Here is a 16,847-nt window from a genome sequence, read left to right as displayed (position 1 = left end):
TTGTATGCTGGCTACAGTGCTATGTTCTTTACATGTTTATTCCATGTAATCATTACTTCTACCTATTACATTTTGGTTCTATTATTATTCCTGTTTTGCAAATAGCAAACCCAAGGCTAGGAAAGGTTAAGCACTGTAGCCAAGATCATGGCTGCTAAGGGTCAAGGACTAGATTAGAGTCTAGTAAGTGTCAGATCTTAATTCACTCAGCTCTGAGAGTTTAAGTATCTTCACCTACATATTGAATGGATTTGGGACTAGAATTCAAGTCTTCGGAAACCCCATTTTGTGCTCTTGCTTCTAAATCACAATTATCTCTCTTAAGGCTCAGAGTTATGACTCTTAATCTAAGACGCTGGAATTTTGAAATCTTTTAGTCAAACAAACATCCTGCTTTCAGATGGAAAAATCAATGCGACATTCAGTGATTTTTGTACTTGCCCTATATTTAGTCTGATTGTTTGCTGGTCATTTTGCCTTCAGCTCTTTTGTCTAAATCCATCATCACTGGGAAAAGAGGGACCAAGTCTCTTTTTATCCTTGGGAAGAAGCCCAAGGATAAGGACTTTGTTAAGTCCTACCTTAATAAATATTGCTGTTGTTCAGTCACTAAGTCGTGTCTGACTCTGTGATCCCATGGACTGCAGCATGCCAGAATTCCCTGTCTTTCACTATATCCTGGAGTTTGCTCAAACTCATGTCCATTGAGTTGGTGATACCATCTAACCATCTCATCCTCTATCACCCCCTTCTCCTCCTGCCCTCATTTTTCCCCAGCATCAGGGTCTTTTCCATAATAAATGTTATTGTACAATATTTACTTCCTTCCTATTATTCTTCCCTTTTGATCAACAGCTGCAGACTTTTCCTAATCTGCCCCTCAAAATAGAGAACATTTTTCCCCCAATAATCACAAAATTTCCATATAAGAGATTTTGAGAAAAGCCCAACTCCTAGTTACTAGAACATTTAGATGATTCTATCAACAGCTTCCTGAGATCCCACTGCCTTCCTCACTTCAGTCCACTATAGTCAAACCAGAAGTAGTTATTAAGTTATTCTGATCTTGAATAAGAAAAAGGAAATTCTGATTATTTTGCTGAGAGGTAGTAGTTAATTTCCCTCATTTCTGGTTGGGTAGACCCCTTTGGGTGGCCCAGGGCAACACAATAGGCTAGGTCTCAGGAGAGTTCTGACACCATTTACTCCAATATGATTTTTTAAGGTAAGATAACAAGAAAGATGCAAATTGAAATGTTTGAAAGTAGGTGCAAAGAGAATCCTGCACCAGCTACAGAGGGCAACCGCTGTATGGAAAGACCTTGGCCCTTATTTTATAAGATGAATGTTGCATGACCTGGGGCATACAGGATGCTATGGGTGACAGGCACATTACTATTTAAGATTATTGGTTTTTTTTTAAAAGTATGGAAGGTGGCTTCCCTAGTGGTAAAGAATCTGCCTGCCAATGCAGGAGACACGGGTTTGATTCCTGGTCAGGGAAGATCCCACATGCCGAGGGGCAACTAAACCTGTTTACCACAACTACCGAGCCTGTGCACTAGAGCCCAGGAGCCGCAACTACCGAAGCCCATGCATCCTAGAGCTTGTGCTCTGCAACAAGAGAAGCTACCACAATGAGAAGGCCACGCATTGCAACTAGAGAGTAGACACTGCTCACTCCAATTAGAGAAAAGCCTGCACAGCGACCAAGACCCAGCTCACCCAAAAATAAATAATAAAATATATTTTTTATAAGTATGGAAGGAAAGACTGAGTGGAGTAATACTTATATGTGATGGGAGTTTTGCATCTTTATAGGATTGGTGTCTTATTTTTGTGTTTTTAAGCTAATAAATTATAGAAAAATAAACCAACTTGTAGGAGAATCCCTCATGAAAAGCAATTAGGATCGTAATTGGTTTCATAATTGGCAAAGTTGGCTAAAACGGAAAATTGAAAATGTCATTTTAACATAAAACTATTTGTACATTTATTTATCAGTCTTTTGACCTAAAGCCCAGGAATCTTCTTTGAGCATGGTTCCATCAATAGATGGTCCAGTTTTTTGAGATCTCCTGTATCATTTGTCTAGTGGTTCCTTTCATCCCCTTGCTCATATCCCTCTAAGCTCTTGGTTCCATTGTTGCATTCCATCTTTGGTTGCCAAATCCCCCTCCATCTCCCTCCATCTCCCTCTCATAAGAACCCTTGTGATTACATTTAGGACATTAGTCGCTCAGTTCTGTCTGACTCTTTGTGACCCCATGGACTGTAGCCCACTGGCTGCTCTGTCCATGGGATTTTCCAAGCAAGAATACTGGAATGGGTTGCTGTTTCCTTCTCCACGGGATCTTCCCCAGTGATCGAACTCAGGTCTCCTGCATTGCAGGCAGATTCTTTACCCTCTGAGCTACCAGGGAAGCCTGTGATTACATTTAAGACTCAGTTAAATAATTCAGAGGATTCCCAGGTGGTGTGAGTAGTAATGAACCCACCTGCCAATGCAGAAGATGTTAGAGACCTGGATTGGATGCCTGGGTGAAGAAGATCCCCTGGAAGAGGGCATGGCAACCCACTCCAGTATTCTTGCCTGGAGAATCCCTTGGACAGAGGAGCCTGGCGGGCTACAGTCCATGGGGTTGCAAAGAGTCAGACATGACTTAGCATGCAAGTAAATGATGCAGGCTAATTTTCCCTCCTCAAGATAATCAATCTGCAAAGATCCTTTCACTATGTTAGATAATATATTCACAGGTTCCAGGGATTGGGATGTGAATATCTTTAGGGTTCATTATTCAGTCTATCACACATGGCTTAATTAGAGACTAAAGAACAAATTTCCCAAAGTAAACTGAAAAACTAATCAGGTCAGTGTTTTCAAGAGGGGTGCCTAGAATGCCTGAACTGTGAGGAACTAAACAGTAATTTAACTTTTAATAGCAATTTAAGAAGTTTGGTAATGGAGATTCTTAGATTGAACTTGGGAACTTGTAGCATACATGGCTCGTTTCTTTTAAAAACAGAATCTATTTAAAACTCAAGAAAAAAATCCTCTCTTCTGCTTTCCTCTTGCCTTCCTTTGCTCTTCTTCCACTCTTCCTTCTTCACTTTCTTTTCTCAGTTACATGCCTCTATAAATTATTTCGTGAGTCTATAAGTTCTTGAGCTTTTATAGTCATTGCTGCTGCTGCTGCTAAGTCACTTCAGTCGTGTCTGACTCTGTGCGACCCCATAGATAGCAGCCCACCAGGCTCCCCCGTCCCTGGGATTCTCCAGGCAAGAACACTGGAGTGGGCTGCCATTTGCTTCTCCAATGCATGAAAGTGAAAAGTAAAAGTGAAGTCACTCAGTCGTGTCCGACTCTTAGCGACCCCATGGACTGCAGCCTACCAGGCTCATCCGTCCATGGGATTTTCCAGGCAAGAGTACTGGAGTGGGGTGCCATTGCCTTCTCTGTTTATAATCATTTCTTATTCAATTTTGAGTTCAGCAAGAAACAAAACCCCAGCATGATTTTTTCTGTTATCAATCCTAAATGGAAGAACAGTAGTTATTTGAAAAAGAGATGCATATAAAATATATAATCAAAATAAATAAAAATGGAATAATTTATTTTTTTTTTGCATCCACTGAAGAATTTGCCAGATTGCTCTTTCCCAACTTGGGGCATAAATTAATTAGTTTTGCCTCATCCTGTTTGGTTGGTTTTTTTAGCACTTATTCTTGATTTATTTTTTAATTTATCCTGTTTGTTTCTGAAGCACTTTGGCTACTCTGAAGTCCCACAGGGCTTTTAGTGCTAATGTTATTAGTCTTTGGTGTGACATCAATTTTTCTATATTGGGGACTTATGAGCTATCTCCAGCATTTATTCTTTTGAGGAACTAGCATTTAAAAGGTTTTTCTTGATTTAAGAGATTCTGTTTGTGGCTCATCACTTCTTTTCTTTCCCTTAAAAATGGTAAAACTATACCTTCCTAAGTGAACAATGCAAAGAAATAGAGGAAAACAATAGAATGGGAAAGACAAGTGATCTCTTCAAGAAAATTAGAGATAGCAAGGGAACATTTCATGCAAAGATGGGCACAATAAAGGACAGAAATGGTATGGACTTAACACAAGCAGAAGATATTAAGAAGAGGGGGCAAGAATACACAGAGGAACTGTACAGAAAAGATCTTCATGACCTGGATCACCACAATGATGTGATCACTCACCTAAAGTCAGACATCCTGGAGTGCAAAGTCAAGGGGGCCTTAGGAAGCATCACTATGAACAAAGCTGGTGGAGGTGATGGAATTCCAGTTGAGCTATTTTAAATCCTAAAAGATGATGCTGTGAAAGTGCTGCACTCAATATGCCAGCAAATTTGGAAAATGCAGCAGTGACCACAGGACTGGAAAAGGTCAGTTTTCATTCCAATCCCAAAGAAGGGCAATGCCAAAGAATGTTCAGACTACCGCACAATTGCACTCATTTCACATACTAGCAAAGAAATGCTCAAAATCCTTCAAGCTAGGCTTCAACAGTCTGTGAACTGAGAACTTTCAGATATACAAGCTGGATTTAGAAAAGGCAGAGGAACCAGAGATCAAACCGCCAACATCTGTTGGATCATAGAAAAAGCAAGAGAATTCCAGAAAAACATCTACTACCACTTCATTGACTACACTAAAACCTTTGACTGTGTGCATCACAACAAACTGTGGAAAATTCTTAAAGAGATGGGAATACCAGACCATCTTACCTGCCTCCTGAGAAATCTGTATGCAGGTCAAGAAGCAACATTTAGAACCAGACATGGAACAACGGACTGGTTCCAAATTGGGATACAAATACATCAAGACTGTATATTGTCACCCTGCTTATTTAACTATTATGCAGAATACATCATGCCAAATGCCAGGCTGGATGAAGCACAAGCCAGAATCAAGATTGCTGGGAGAAATATCAATAATCTCAGATACGTAGATGACACCACCCTTATGGCAGAAAGTAAAGAGGAACTAAAGAGCCCCTTGATGAAAGTGAAAGAGGAGAGTGAAAAAGTTGGCTTAAAACTCAACATTCAAAAAATGAAGATCATGGCATCTGGTCCCGTCACTTCATGGCAAACAGATGGGGAAACAATGGAATCAGTGAGAGACTTTATTTTCTTGGGCTCCAAAATCACTGCAGATGGTGACTGCAGCCATGAAAGTAAAAGATGCCTGCTCTTTGGAAGAAAAGCTATGACCAACCTAGACAGCATATTAAAAAGCAGAGACATTAGTTTGCTGACAAACGTCCGTCTAGTCAAAGCTATGGTTTTTTCAGTAGTCATGTATGGATGTGAGAGTTGGACCATAAAGAAAGCTGAGGGCCAAAGAATTGATGCTTTTGGATTGTGGTGTTGGATAAGACTCTTGAGAGTCCCTTGGACTGCAAGGAGATCAAACCAGTCAATCCTAAAGGAAATCAATCCTGAATATTCTTTAGAAGGACAGATGCTGAAGCTCCAATACTTTGGTCACCTGATGTGAAGAGCTGACTCATTAGAAAAGACCCTGATGCTGGGAAAGATTGAAGGCGGGAGGAGAAGGGGACGACAGAGGATGTGATAGTTGGATGGCATCACCGACTGGATGGACATGAGTCTGAGCAAGCTCCGGGAGATGATGAAGAACAGGGAAGCCTGGCATACTGCAGTCCTTGGTGTTGCAAAGAAATGGACATGACTGAGCCACTGAAGAACAACAACAATACCTTTATAACATTTTTACTCTATAGGGGAACAAAATCAGCCACAACAAAATGTGTCTCTTTGATGTGTGGATTATTTCAAGCTGAAACCAATCAAGGTCTAAAAGATTCAGGATCAATCTTTGACCTTAAACCTCACTGCATGAAAGAATTTAGACAGAAGTCCCATTCTCAGAATAGGGTTATCACTAGAGATATTTAAAGAACATGGGCGAGATGTACTAGTGAAACACAGCAGGGTCTAGAGATCAGGGTCCACTCTGTGTCCCATGGTCTCTGTGTGGCCCAGCAAACATTTGGTTAGCAAATATTTGCTTTTCCACCTCTGTGTGAATTGCCTCCCTCCTCTTTGAAGTTCCAAACCACTGCCCCTACTTCTTTAGCTGAAGATGGTATTGAAGGTGAGGGTTTCAGCCATTTTGGCAAGTTACTGAATTTTGCTGGGTCTCTTCCATGCCTACATGTCATTAAACTTTTATTTGATTTTCTGCTGTTAATCTGGCTGATGTCAGTTTAACCCTTAGAGCAGCCAGGAGAACTTAGGATAGAGGAAAAATTTTCCCTCCCTGACTCCTTTTCATCCATTTGGTTGCTTTATGCTCTTCTAATATCAATGTCTCAAATCTCCCATTCTCTCCATTTCTACAGACTGCCTCCTCAGCTAACCAGCTGTTCACGATTCTGTAGTGGATTTGCTCTCTACTTCTAAATATCATCAAGTTTTCAGTGTATAAGCTTTCTAAATTGTAAACAATGATTGAATGATGGGACTGTGAGTGTTTTTTCTTTTTCTTTTGATCTTTTGGATTTTTCATATATTTTATATTGTATAAATTCTAGAAAACATGATATGTAATATATTAATATAGAATAATATATTACTGTATAATATATAATTCTAGAAATAATATATACCATTATAATATATACTATAGCAGATTCTAAAATACTATTAAAATAATATTGTATTTTTATTAAAATAAGTTCTTGATAAAATTATTGTGACAGATATGGGCTCTTTTGGAAAATAGTTTCTGATCATTTCAGCACAAAAATAGTGTCCTGTGTACAGAAATCACCATATTCCTGTATCTTTTGGTTTTTCCCTACTTCTCTCCCTCTCTGTATATATGTATGAAAGGAGTTTTTAAAAACTAAGTGTTTTAAACATTAACTTAGTAAAACTGAGGAAAGAGGTTAAAGTTTGTTACAATAATAAAATGAAACCCACCAGATAAATGATGAAAGATCAGCTAAGATATTCTAAGTTTAAAAAAATTAAAACCCAACTGTAACAATAAAACAATTCGCGCATGGTAAGTCCAAAATCTGATGGAGGGAATATTTTTGAGGGGAGAATAAGTAATCAATGGAGAACTTTTCAAGCTTTGGGATTCCTAAATGGATTACATATAAGCCACTCCTGCATGTTAGGGCAGGGAGCCCCAAGAAAGAAAGGTCAAAGCCAAGTCCACTAGTCAAGCCTCCTTGGGGTTGAAGGACAATAAGCATGAAGGTAGCCCCAGTTGCACCCCCTCAATGGTAAGTTCCCAGTGCTCCTACCCTCCATATAGGCTGTAGATTACCTTCTTGTATATAAAAGCTATTAATACATATACTGTATCAACTACAGACTCTATTACCTTATAATATAGAGCAGGTTGCTAAGACTACTGACTAAAGGGAGCAGAAAGAACATCTTATAAAACACTCCCTCAAATATCTATAAATAAAGATATTACTCTTTATTGTTAAGTAGGTCTCTTTGCTTTTTATTCGGATCAACTGCAGAAATACTTTTCTGAGGTAGTCTTGATCTCATCAATATTCTTGTGATATGCAAGAAGTAGCAACTCTTCCTCCCATTAAGAAGAGAAATGTGGACTAAAAATTATCTTTCTTTCCCCCTGTGTGTGTTAATCGCTCAGTTGTGTCTGACTCTTTGCGACCCCATGGACTGTGGCCTGCCAGCCTCCTCTGTCCGTGGGATTCTCCAGGCACGAATATTAGAGTGGGTAGCCATTCCCTTCTCTAGGGGATCTTCCCAATCCAGGGATCGAACCCAGGTCTCTTGCATTGCAGGCAGATTCTTTACTGTCTGAGTCACCTTGGAAGCCCTTTTCCCTCTAATACTATCCTCAATGAAAAGGAGAGCATTGCACATACAGCGCTATGTATTCACCATACTACTTCATCTTCCTAGACACACAGAAAGACAATATTCCCAACCTCTTTTGAAGATGGATTGGGACCATTTCACTGAGTTCTTGCCAATGGAATATAGACAGAAATGGCATATGCCATTTCCAAGTCTGGCTATTTTATATAAAGCCTGTGTAGAAGCAATGCTCTGGTTCTTTCTCTCCTGATAGCAGAGGTTCTGCAAGCCACATGTTTACATGGGAATACAATGAACTGGTGGAAACCTGGATCCCTGAGTCACTAAACAGAAGAGACCCCTGCCAACCCACATCAGACTTTGAGATAGTAAAGCTATTCTGAGGTCCAATGTCTTTATCTGTAATGACTTAGAATCAAGGCCACAGCCTTTGTGTTTACTTCTCATCTTATATCTTCTGCAATGCCACTTATTCTTCCTTCAAATATTCTTAATTTATAATATGATTTTCCAAGTTGTATTGCTCTATTTATTTTTATTTTACTCTCTTTTGAAAAGTCTATTTTTAAAATATTTAAATAGCTTATAGAAAAGTTATATCTGGGAGGCTCCCTTTTAATAGCTACACTGATTATTTTTATTATATTAATTAATAATAGCCCACTAGTGAAAACACCATAGAAACTTTTATAGCCATAAAGTTCATTTTACCACTGTCATATTTGAAGTCACATAGAGCTATAAAGTTTTGCTATTACTATAGCTGAGTAGCTCCACTAGATACAATCCTGCCACAGGAAACAATTAAAAATTCTGGGGAAAATAGAATATAAAACAGTGACTGAGAAGCATAGGAGAATAAACACAAACAGTAGGTCTTGGAGGGAACTCAAAACTCAAAAAGAGGAACAGAGCCCAGAACCAGTTTAACACCCATTAGACTGAGGACAAAACAAAGATCTCCCTACCTGGAGTGGCTAAAACTTGGATAGAAAATCTCCAGAATTTCTGGCCTGAAGAACTAGAGGACAGAATCCAGGGCAACCACAGACACTGCAAAGGAGGGGTGTGACAATGAAAAGGAGACAAGAGGGGAAGGGTATCAATTTCTCTCTATAAATTTTGCTCAGCTCTGTGGCTGACCCTTGAACCACACAGGGGCTGGGGTAGGCTCAAATTAACACAATTTTATCTGTAAGAGCTGAAATTTGAGATGTCGCCACCTCGGGAGATTCAGACCGTGAAGTCTGAAACCAACCAAAGGCCATACCTGATTTGAAAACAAACGAGCAAAATATCAAAACCAACTCTTCGGGAGCCTATAGCAGAATCCAAATCTCCATGATATAACATTCACAATATCCAGCAAAAATCCAAAAGTATACAACAGAACAGGAAAACGTGGCCCAATTTTTAGCAGAAAAGATAATCAACAGAGATCAACCCTAAGGTGACTCAGTTGTCTAAATTATTATGCAAGGATATTGTAATTATGCTCAGGGAATTAAATAAAAATACCTTCAGAATGAATGTAAAGACAGGGACTCTCAGCAAAGAAGTAAGAACTATAAATAGAACCCAGTGGAAACTGTAGAAGGGAAATCAGACAGAGTGGCAGTCTACCTCTCAATTATGAATTACAAAGAAAAATTAATTTTTTATAGCAAAGCTGTAAACAAGGAAGAACAAAAAGCATTGCTCAGCACCCAGCTCTAAGTCGTTACTGGCTGACCAGGCACTCTGAGAGGAATTCAGGATGAAAAACAGGATGAGGCTCTCTGTGCTTTGGAAAAAACAAGTCCCCTTACACAGTTAGATCCATACACAGAAAAGCACTCAGGTCATTAACTTGAGATATCTGTTCTTTGTGAATAGCAGTAATCTTTTACCAAGCTGCATGCTTGACTGCATGCTTCCCTAGCCAAATGTCATATACAAACGAGGTTGCTTCCTCTTCCTTCTTGGAGCAGTTCCCTCAGAGCTATTGAGAGGCTGTCTCCTTGGGCTATAGTCCTCAGGAAGGTCTCGACATGTACACATGGCTATATTTAAAATGAATAACCAACAAGGACCTACTGCATAGCATAGGGAACTGTAATAACTTAATTGGGAAAATAATTTGAAAAAGAACAGATATATGTATAGGTATAACTGAATCACTTTGTTGTACACCTGAAACTAACAGAACATTGTTAATCAACTATACCCCAATATAAAATAAAAAGTTACAAAAAACAAACAAAAAACCAACTCATAACTCTGATAGAGTGAATTTTTCTCCCAAGTCGACATGGCAAGGAAAGGAGCAAAGTGCCCCCATCATCCCCTATACTTTTCTCCAAGCTCTTATTATGAACTAAGCATTGAGAAGAGTCTGAGGATATGGGGAGAAAGATATAAGTAAGGAGGAATAGATTCACTTCCCTTCCTGAAAGGAGTTCAAAGTCTTAGAATTTTGTGAAGTGAAATCCATTCACCTTTATTATGAGGAATGTAACAAAAATATCTGTTACAAATGATTTATATATTGTAACTGGAGAGCATTGGAAAATAATCCTTTTTGAGAGAATATTAAAACTCTTTGATAGACATAGTTATTTGTCATATCTATTTTCATGTGAAATCATTTCAACAGGCTTCACATTCCAATGAGAGTAATTCCATGCCATATGTGGTCCTCAAACTATTCATTACTCTGACTATCTTTCTTCTTTTTAATCTTATCCTCTTGCAACTTTTCCAGCAAAACCCATTTCCTCTTAAGGCCAGTCTTTTACCATTTGTTTCATTAAGAAATCTTTAGTTTACAGAGAAAAAATAAAGTTAATTACAAAGTAGTCAGTGGGTGACAAGTGGGAAAACAGGGTCGGGGAAGATGCTAAAGACACATAAAAGTTACAGGAATCTTAGAGGAGAGGAAGAGAGTTTCAAGTCACACTCTGAATAGATGAAATATCTTTCTTAAATTATTACTCATATTCTGGAAATACCCTGTGAAACTATATGAAATGTATTAAACGTTGTCATAATATTGTATTTTATGCATTCTAAAAACATCACATTGCTTTAAAGGATGAGAAAAAACTACAGTAATGCCTAGAAGATGTACACTGTACTGCACTGCTGTTTTCTAACATTTCATTTTGTGTTACAGTATCTCTTCATGACATACTTATTATGAAATTGACATTTAAATTTTACCTGATGTCAGGCGTTGGCATTTTAATCCTGTCAGGCATCTTTTCTTTTTATATGATGATCTCAATGAACGCTCTGCTTTGTTCTTTTCTTTTGTTTTCAATTCCATTTCAAAACATACTGCGTGAATATTTTTTCTTCCTTTGTTCACATACATTTAACAGCCCTCCAGTACCTAAAAAGAAGAGTAGATAAAACACTGTGGATATTGTAGTAAAGGTAATTAACTGTAATTTTTAAAAGATAATATTTACACAGCCAAAAAATTTTTAAAGGAGAAAAAAACATAAAAAAATTAAAAGGACAACATTCGTTAATAACATGATTCCTCTTTATCTCTGCCCACTTTCTCCTTTGGCTGATATTTTTAAAAGTCCACAAGAGATCTTCATATGGCTTCCTGGATTTTTTTTTCCTCACAATTCTCAGAACAAAGAATAATTGTGCCCCAAGGCTAAAGGAACAATGACACTTCTGCTTATTTTTCTTTAAAAGTGAGCTATTGTTTCTACTGTGTGCATTCATTGCCTTTCTGATTCTCTTTCAGAGCTTTTTACTGTGTAAAACATTTGTTGCAGGCTGATGTATTGAAATCACAGATTGCAAATATATTTGGAGTTTTATTTATCTTGTCGGAACGGGGTGAGACATCATCTTTCTACAACTTTCTGATGAAACACACCAACTTAGTACTGCTTTTTAAATTAAAGCTTGTGGATGTAAAATGCTGGTAGAAAGTACCTGTGCTGAAGGGTCTCCAAGACCATCCCTGCATTCAGACATTCACTAGAAGGACTCATAAGACAGTTGCACACATCGCTAAGAATTATTACAGTGATGCAGCATGGATATACAGCCAGATCATGAGGGGGAAAGACACAAGCAGGATCTAGAAGAATCCACATGCAGGCTTCCTTTTGTTCTCTTCCTGTTACTAAATCAAATTTGGGTCTACTTGCCCACTGAGATGGAGAAGGCAATGGCACCCCACTCCAGTACTCTTGCCTGGAAAATCCCATGGACGGAGGAGCCTGGTAGGCTGCAGTCCATGGGGTCACGAAGAGTTGGACATGACTAAACGACTAACACTTTCACTTTCACAAACAAGGAGAATGGGCAGCTCATGCTCAAAAGACCAGAACTCCTTGCTGGCTTTCAGGGGAGAGTTTTTGAAAGGCAGCATTTGGGGTGACTGCTGCAGGATACAAGACTTTCTTCTGACTGGTTGGTGGTAAGGTAACAGGGTGATGTTTTGGTAATCTTAATCAATCATCAACCTTCTGGTTCCAATCAGTCTGAGGTCTACCTTCTTGTGGTCAGAATGTAGTCACCATCCTCCAGCTAGCTGGGGAGTCTTAGTGTTTGCAGAATGACTCAAAGATACATGTCAGATTATTATGTGGATTCTTTACCAGCTGAGCTACCAGGGCAGCCAAAATTACTGCAGACGGTGACTGCAGTCATGAAATCAGAAGATGATTGCTTTTTGGCAAGAAAGTGATGATAAACATAGACAGTGTGTCGAAAAGCAGAGATATTACTCTCCCAACAGAGGTCTATATAGTCAAGGCTATGGTCTTCCCAGTGGTCACATACAGTTGTGAGAGCTGGACCATAAAGAAAGCAGAATACTAAAGAATTGATGCTTTCGAACTGTGGTGCTGGAGAAGACTCCTGAGAGTCCCTTGGACAGCAAGGAGACCAAACCAGTCAATCTTAAGAGAGATCAACCCCAAATATTCACTGGAAGGACTGATGGTGAAGCTGAAGTTACAGTATTTTGGTCATCTGATGTGAACAGACAACACATTGTAAAAGTCCCTGATGCTGGGAAAGATTGAGGGCAGAAGAAGAGGGCGTCAGAGGATGAGATGGCTGGACAGCATCACTAATGTGATGTACATGAACTTGGGCAAACTCCAGGAGATGGTGAGGGACAGGGAGGCCTGGCATGCTACAGTCCATGGGGTCGCAAAAGTCAGACACAATTGGGCAACTGAACAACAATAACAACATTATGTGGATCTCTTGAGGAAGAACTAAGACTCTGTTTTATCTGAACTATTATCTGAGCTCTGACAACTTTTCTTGCTTGAATGCTTTTCTTTTGTTTAGGCATTCCCTCATTTCCCTAATTAGCTAATGCTTGAGTCTGCTCTTTGGAACTCAGGAAGGGCCTAGGAGACTAAAGCCTTTTTCTACAGGAGAGAAATGGGGGACACGGAGGGGCGTTTGTACCTGGGAAGGCCTGCAGGGTCTTGCTAGGTTTTATTCCTCCCATTAGGTGTCACTCAGAGTGCACGCTTTCCCCAGCAAGAAAAATGCAGCAACATATGTGTGATGTTACTACCCAGGGCCATCCATTCGAGACTTAGTATTTGGGGCTTTCATTGGGGGCTGGTCACGTAGGTACCCTCTGTCAATCATGTATCAAAATTCTAGATGATACTATGCAGGGCCCAGTGGGACTCCTGGGAATGAGGCCTTCCTGTGTCACCCATTTCCTTGATTATAGGAAACAGCCTCCATTCAGCCTCCATCACCTTCCCTGAGTTCCAACAGGCAGATTCAAGCAGTTGTTAAAAGGGAAGGGAGGGGATGTGAGACTAGGGAGAAACAAACAGTCAAGAGCAGCCTTGGGTCAAGGTCCTGTTTTCCCATTTCCCCATCCATGGATACACACAAGAGTATCTTTGAGCTGTTTTGCAGAGATTGAAAGCCCCTCCAGGTGGGAGAAGTTAACAATTAATAATGGTTTGCTGCCCACAGGCACGTAGACCCCAGACCAGTTGGACCTGAAGGTCGATGATGCGGACTCCTATTTACCTTACCAATAACCCATAAGAAGAAAGTCCACGAGCTGATCACACCCTCTTTGAACCATTGCTATAAAACTTCTCAGTATCTGCCCCAAGTTGGGACACACGGTTTTGAGGTCATTAGCCTGCTGTAGCCCCCTTTACCTGGCAAAGCAATAAAGCTACTCTTTTCAACTTCACGCAAAACTCGGTCTCCAAGATTTGACTTGGCACCATTGTGCAGAGAAGCTGAGCTCTCAGCATTGCAGACTTCAGAAGGAAAGCAGAGTTCAGCAGGAGCTACATTGTTTGCACAAACCATTTAGATACAGTGAGTCACCCTTATCAGTTTGGGGAGGTGGGCACCCTCCCCAAATCCAAGTTCCCAGATGCCAAGCAAAGTTCAAACTCACTAACAGACCCTTCTTAGGAAAGCAGTCTCAAGCATGTTATCTTAACTCTTTTCTGCAAAGTAGCTAACCAAGTTAGCCGTGCAAATAGAATATTTTTGAACACCAGTAATTTACCTAAAAATAAATGCCCTTTATACTGTAGTCTACCTACCTCAGCAAAGTTACTGTAATAGCAATTTATTTTCTGGTTACAAATATAGATTTCCCAATGTAATTTATTAGCTTTTCTTTTTGAAGGTAATGTCAACTAAAAAGCCACAATAAAAAAACAACTGATCTTACATTCCTCTGACAACAGTCTCATTAACGAGTTTGTTGAGGTATTCAATTAACAGGATGCTGGAATTAATCAGAGTTAAAATGTAATTTCTCTCTGACCCTGTTGAAAACTAAAAGCCTATTATGGCACTTTGGCTACTCTAAGTCTCTTGGCAGGCCTGGAAGTTCACACATTAGTAGATGAGCTGAAGCTACTGCACATTCTTTGCTGTTCATCTCTACTTTGAATAAAGAAGCCTTTGACGTATATCAAACCTACCAGTTTGAGCCAGTTTTTTAATACTTGTTTTCTTTTAATATTAAGAATTCAGCTGCTGATATTTTTAAAAAAATAATCTTATTTCTTTACTTTTGGCTATGCTGGCTCTTCATTACTGTGCACAGGCTTTCTCTTGTTGAGGCAAGCAATGGCTACTCTCCAGTTGCCATGCGAGAGCTTCTAATTGTGATGGCTTCTCTTGTTGCAGAGCACAGGCTCCAGGGTACACAGACTTCAGTAGTTGCAGCGTGAGGTCTCAGTAGTTGCGGCACATGGGCTTAGTTGCCCCACCCGCATATGGAATCTTCCAAGACCGGGGATCAAACCCATGTCCCCTACATTGGCAGGCAGATTCTGAACCACTGGACCACCAGAGAAGTCCTCAGCCGCTTATCTTTAAGCACAACTATTCTCTCATTCTTTCAACCTACAAAAGCCTGCTATTCCCTACGTATATACTTTAAACATAGATATCAGTGTATTAGACGTATCTTACTTCCTAGGTGGCGCTAGTCGTAAAGAACCCACCTGCCAATGCAGGAGACATAAGAGACGCAGGTTCGAACCCTGGGTTGGGAAGATCTCCTGGAGGAGGGCATGACAACCCAGTCCAGTATTCTTGCCTGGAGAATCCCATGGACAGAGGAGCCTGGTGGGCTACAGTTCATAGGGTCGCAAAAAGTCGGACACAATTGAAGTGGCTTAGCACACACACATGCACTATTAATAGTAGGTAGGTGATCATTATGCTTCTGGGAAAATTATACATACTCTTATCTCATTAGGATGTACTTTATCGGGCCCTAAGTAACTGGTTTTTTTTTTTTTTATACACTCAAGGATTCCATGTGGACAAGTTCAGTTGGATAAGCAAACTGTCCTATTTCATTTTGAGGGATGTGGGGTCTTGGTGAGCCATTGAGCACAGAGTGTTATTAGGAACACTGACTCTGGTGCCAGGGAGACTAGGATTTGCATGCTCTCTTTGCTACTTACTGTGTGATCCTGGTTAAGTATCTTGTGCTTGTGATCAGTTTCTCAGCAGTGCCCAACTCTTTGTGATGTCCTGGAGTGTAGTAACCCAGGCTCCTCTCTCCATGGGATTTATCAGGCAAGAATACTGGAGTGGGTTGCCATCCCTACTCCAGGGGATCTTCCTGACCCATGGATCAAACCCGTGTCTTTTGCGTCTCATGCACTGGCAGGTGGGTTCTTTACCACTGAGTCACCAGAGAAGCCCTGGTTAAGTCTTAGCTTCTCCTCAATCTCTACAACTGTAAAATGGTGGTGTCGGGGGGGAACACTAATAGTTCCTCTTTTTGAGTGATTAAATAAGTATACAAAGCTTAGTAAATTAAGATATTGTTTATTGTTATTATTTTCATTTCATGACTATGCAAAATTTCAAACTTGGCTTTCAATGCAAACATTGAATTATTCAGCTGGAATCATCAAGGTTAGCTTAAGAAAAAAGCTACAGTCCATGCTTAAAACCTAGTAAACTTGATCAGTTCAGTTCAGTTCAGTCACTCAGTCATGTCCAACTCTTTGCAACCCCATGAATTGTAGCATGCCAGGCCTCCCTGTCCATCTCCAGATAGGCTTTCTCAAAAATAAATTTCCTTAGTCAAAGCACATTTTTAAGGAGTTACTTTGAATTAAAGCAACCGGAATGCATATATGCACACACTGAACACCAGGAACAAAAAAGTATATTACAGAAAAACTACTACTTTAGGAATTATACATCTATAAATTTAGATAATACAAACAACTCAAAAAAATATCCATCTATCTTGATATTGTCCTAAAATTGGAATGAGACTGACCTTTTTATGCAGGTCTTTCTTAGATAATTAAAATGCTTGAAAATTGTATCATTCTGCTTAGAAAAGTAGGCTAATCATATAAATATGAAAGACTGAAAAAACTGACTTGATACAATGTGCACTTAGGGTTGGGATGATTCATTTCAGGTTGACTTGCGTTCTTACATTGTTGATTTGTGTTCTTATATTGTTACATATTAAATATTT

The 16,847-nt window shown here is 39.6% G+C and overlaps 1 protein-coding gene across 1 annotated transcript in view; it reads right to left on the bottom strand.

The window, feature by feature from the left end:
* PRRG1 (proline rich and Gla domain 1) overlaps window positions 1–11,124 on the bottom strand; it is a 160,245-nt gene extending 149,121 nt beyond the window's left edge. Inside the window, exon 1 of the mRNA XM_043458378.1 lies at window positions 11,066–11,124. Coding sequence (XP_043314313.1) covers window positions 11,066–11,103 — 38 coding nt within the window. The 5' untranslated portion in view covers window positions 11,104–11,124. The remainder of the gene's footprint in view (window positions 1–11,065) is intronic.
* Between the last annotated feature and the right edge of the window lie 5,723 nt (window positions 11,125–16,847).

The sequence above is a fragment of the Cervus canadensis genome, chromosome X (genome assembly GCF_019320065.1).
Source record: "Cervus canadensis isolate Bull #8, Minnesota chromosome X, ASM1932006v1, whole genome shotgun sequence".
Taxonomy (NCBI): domain Eukaryota; kingdom Metazoa; phylum Chordata; class Mammalia; order Artiodactyla; family Cervidae; genus Cervus; species Cervus canadensis.
This window is presented reverse-complemented; position numbering and strand designations above follow the sequence as displayed.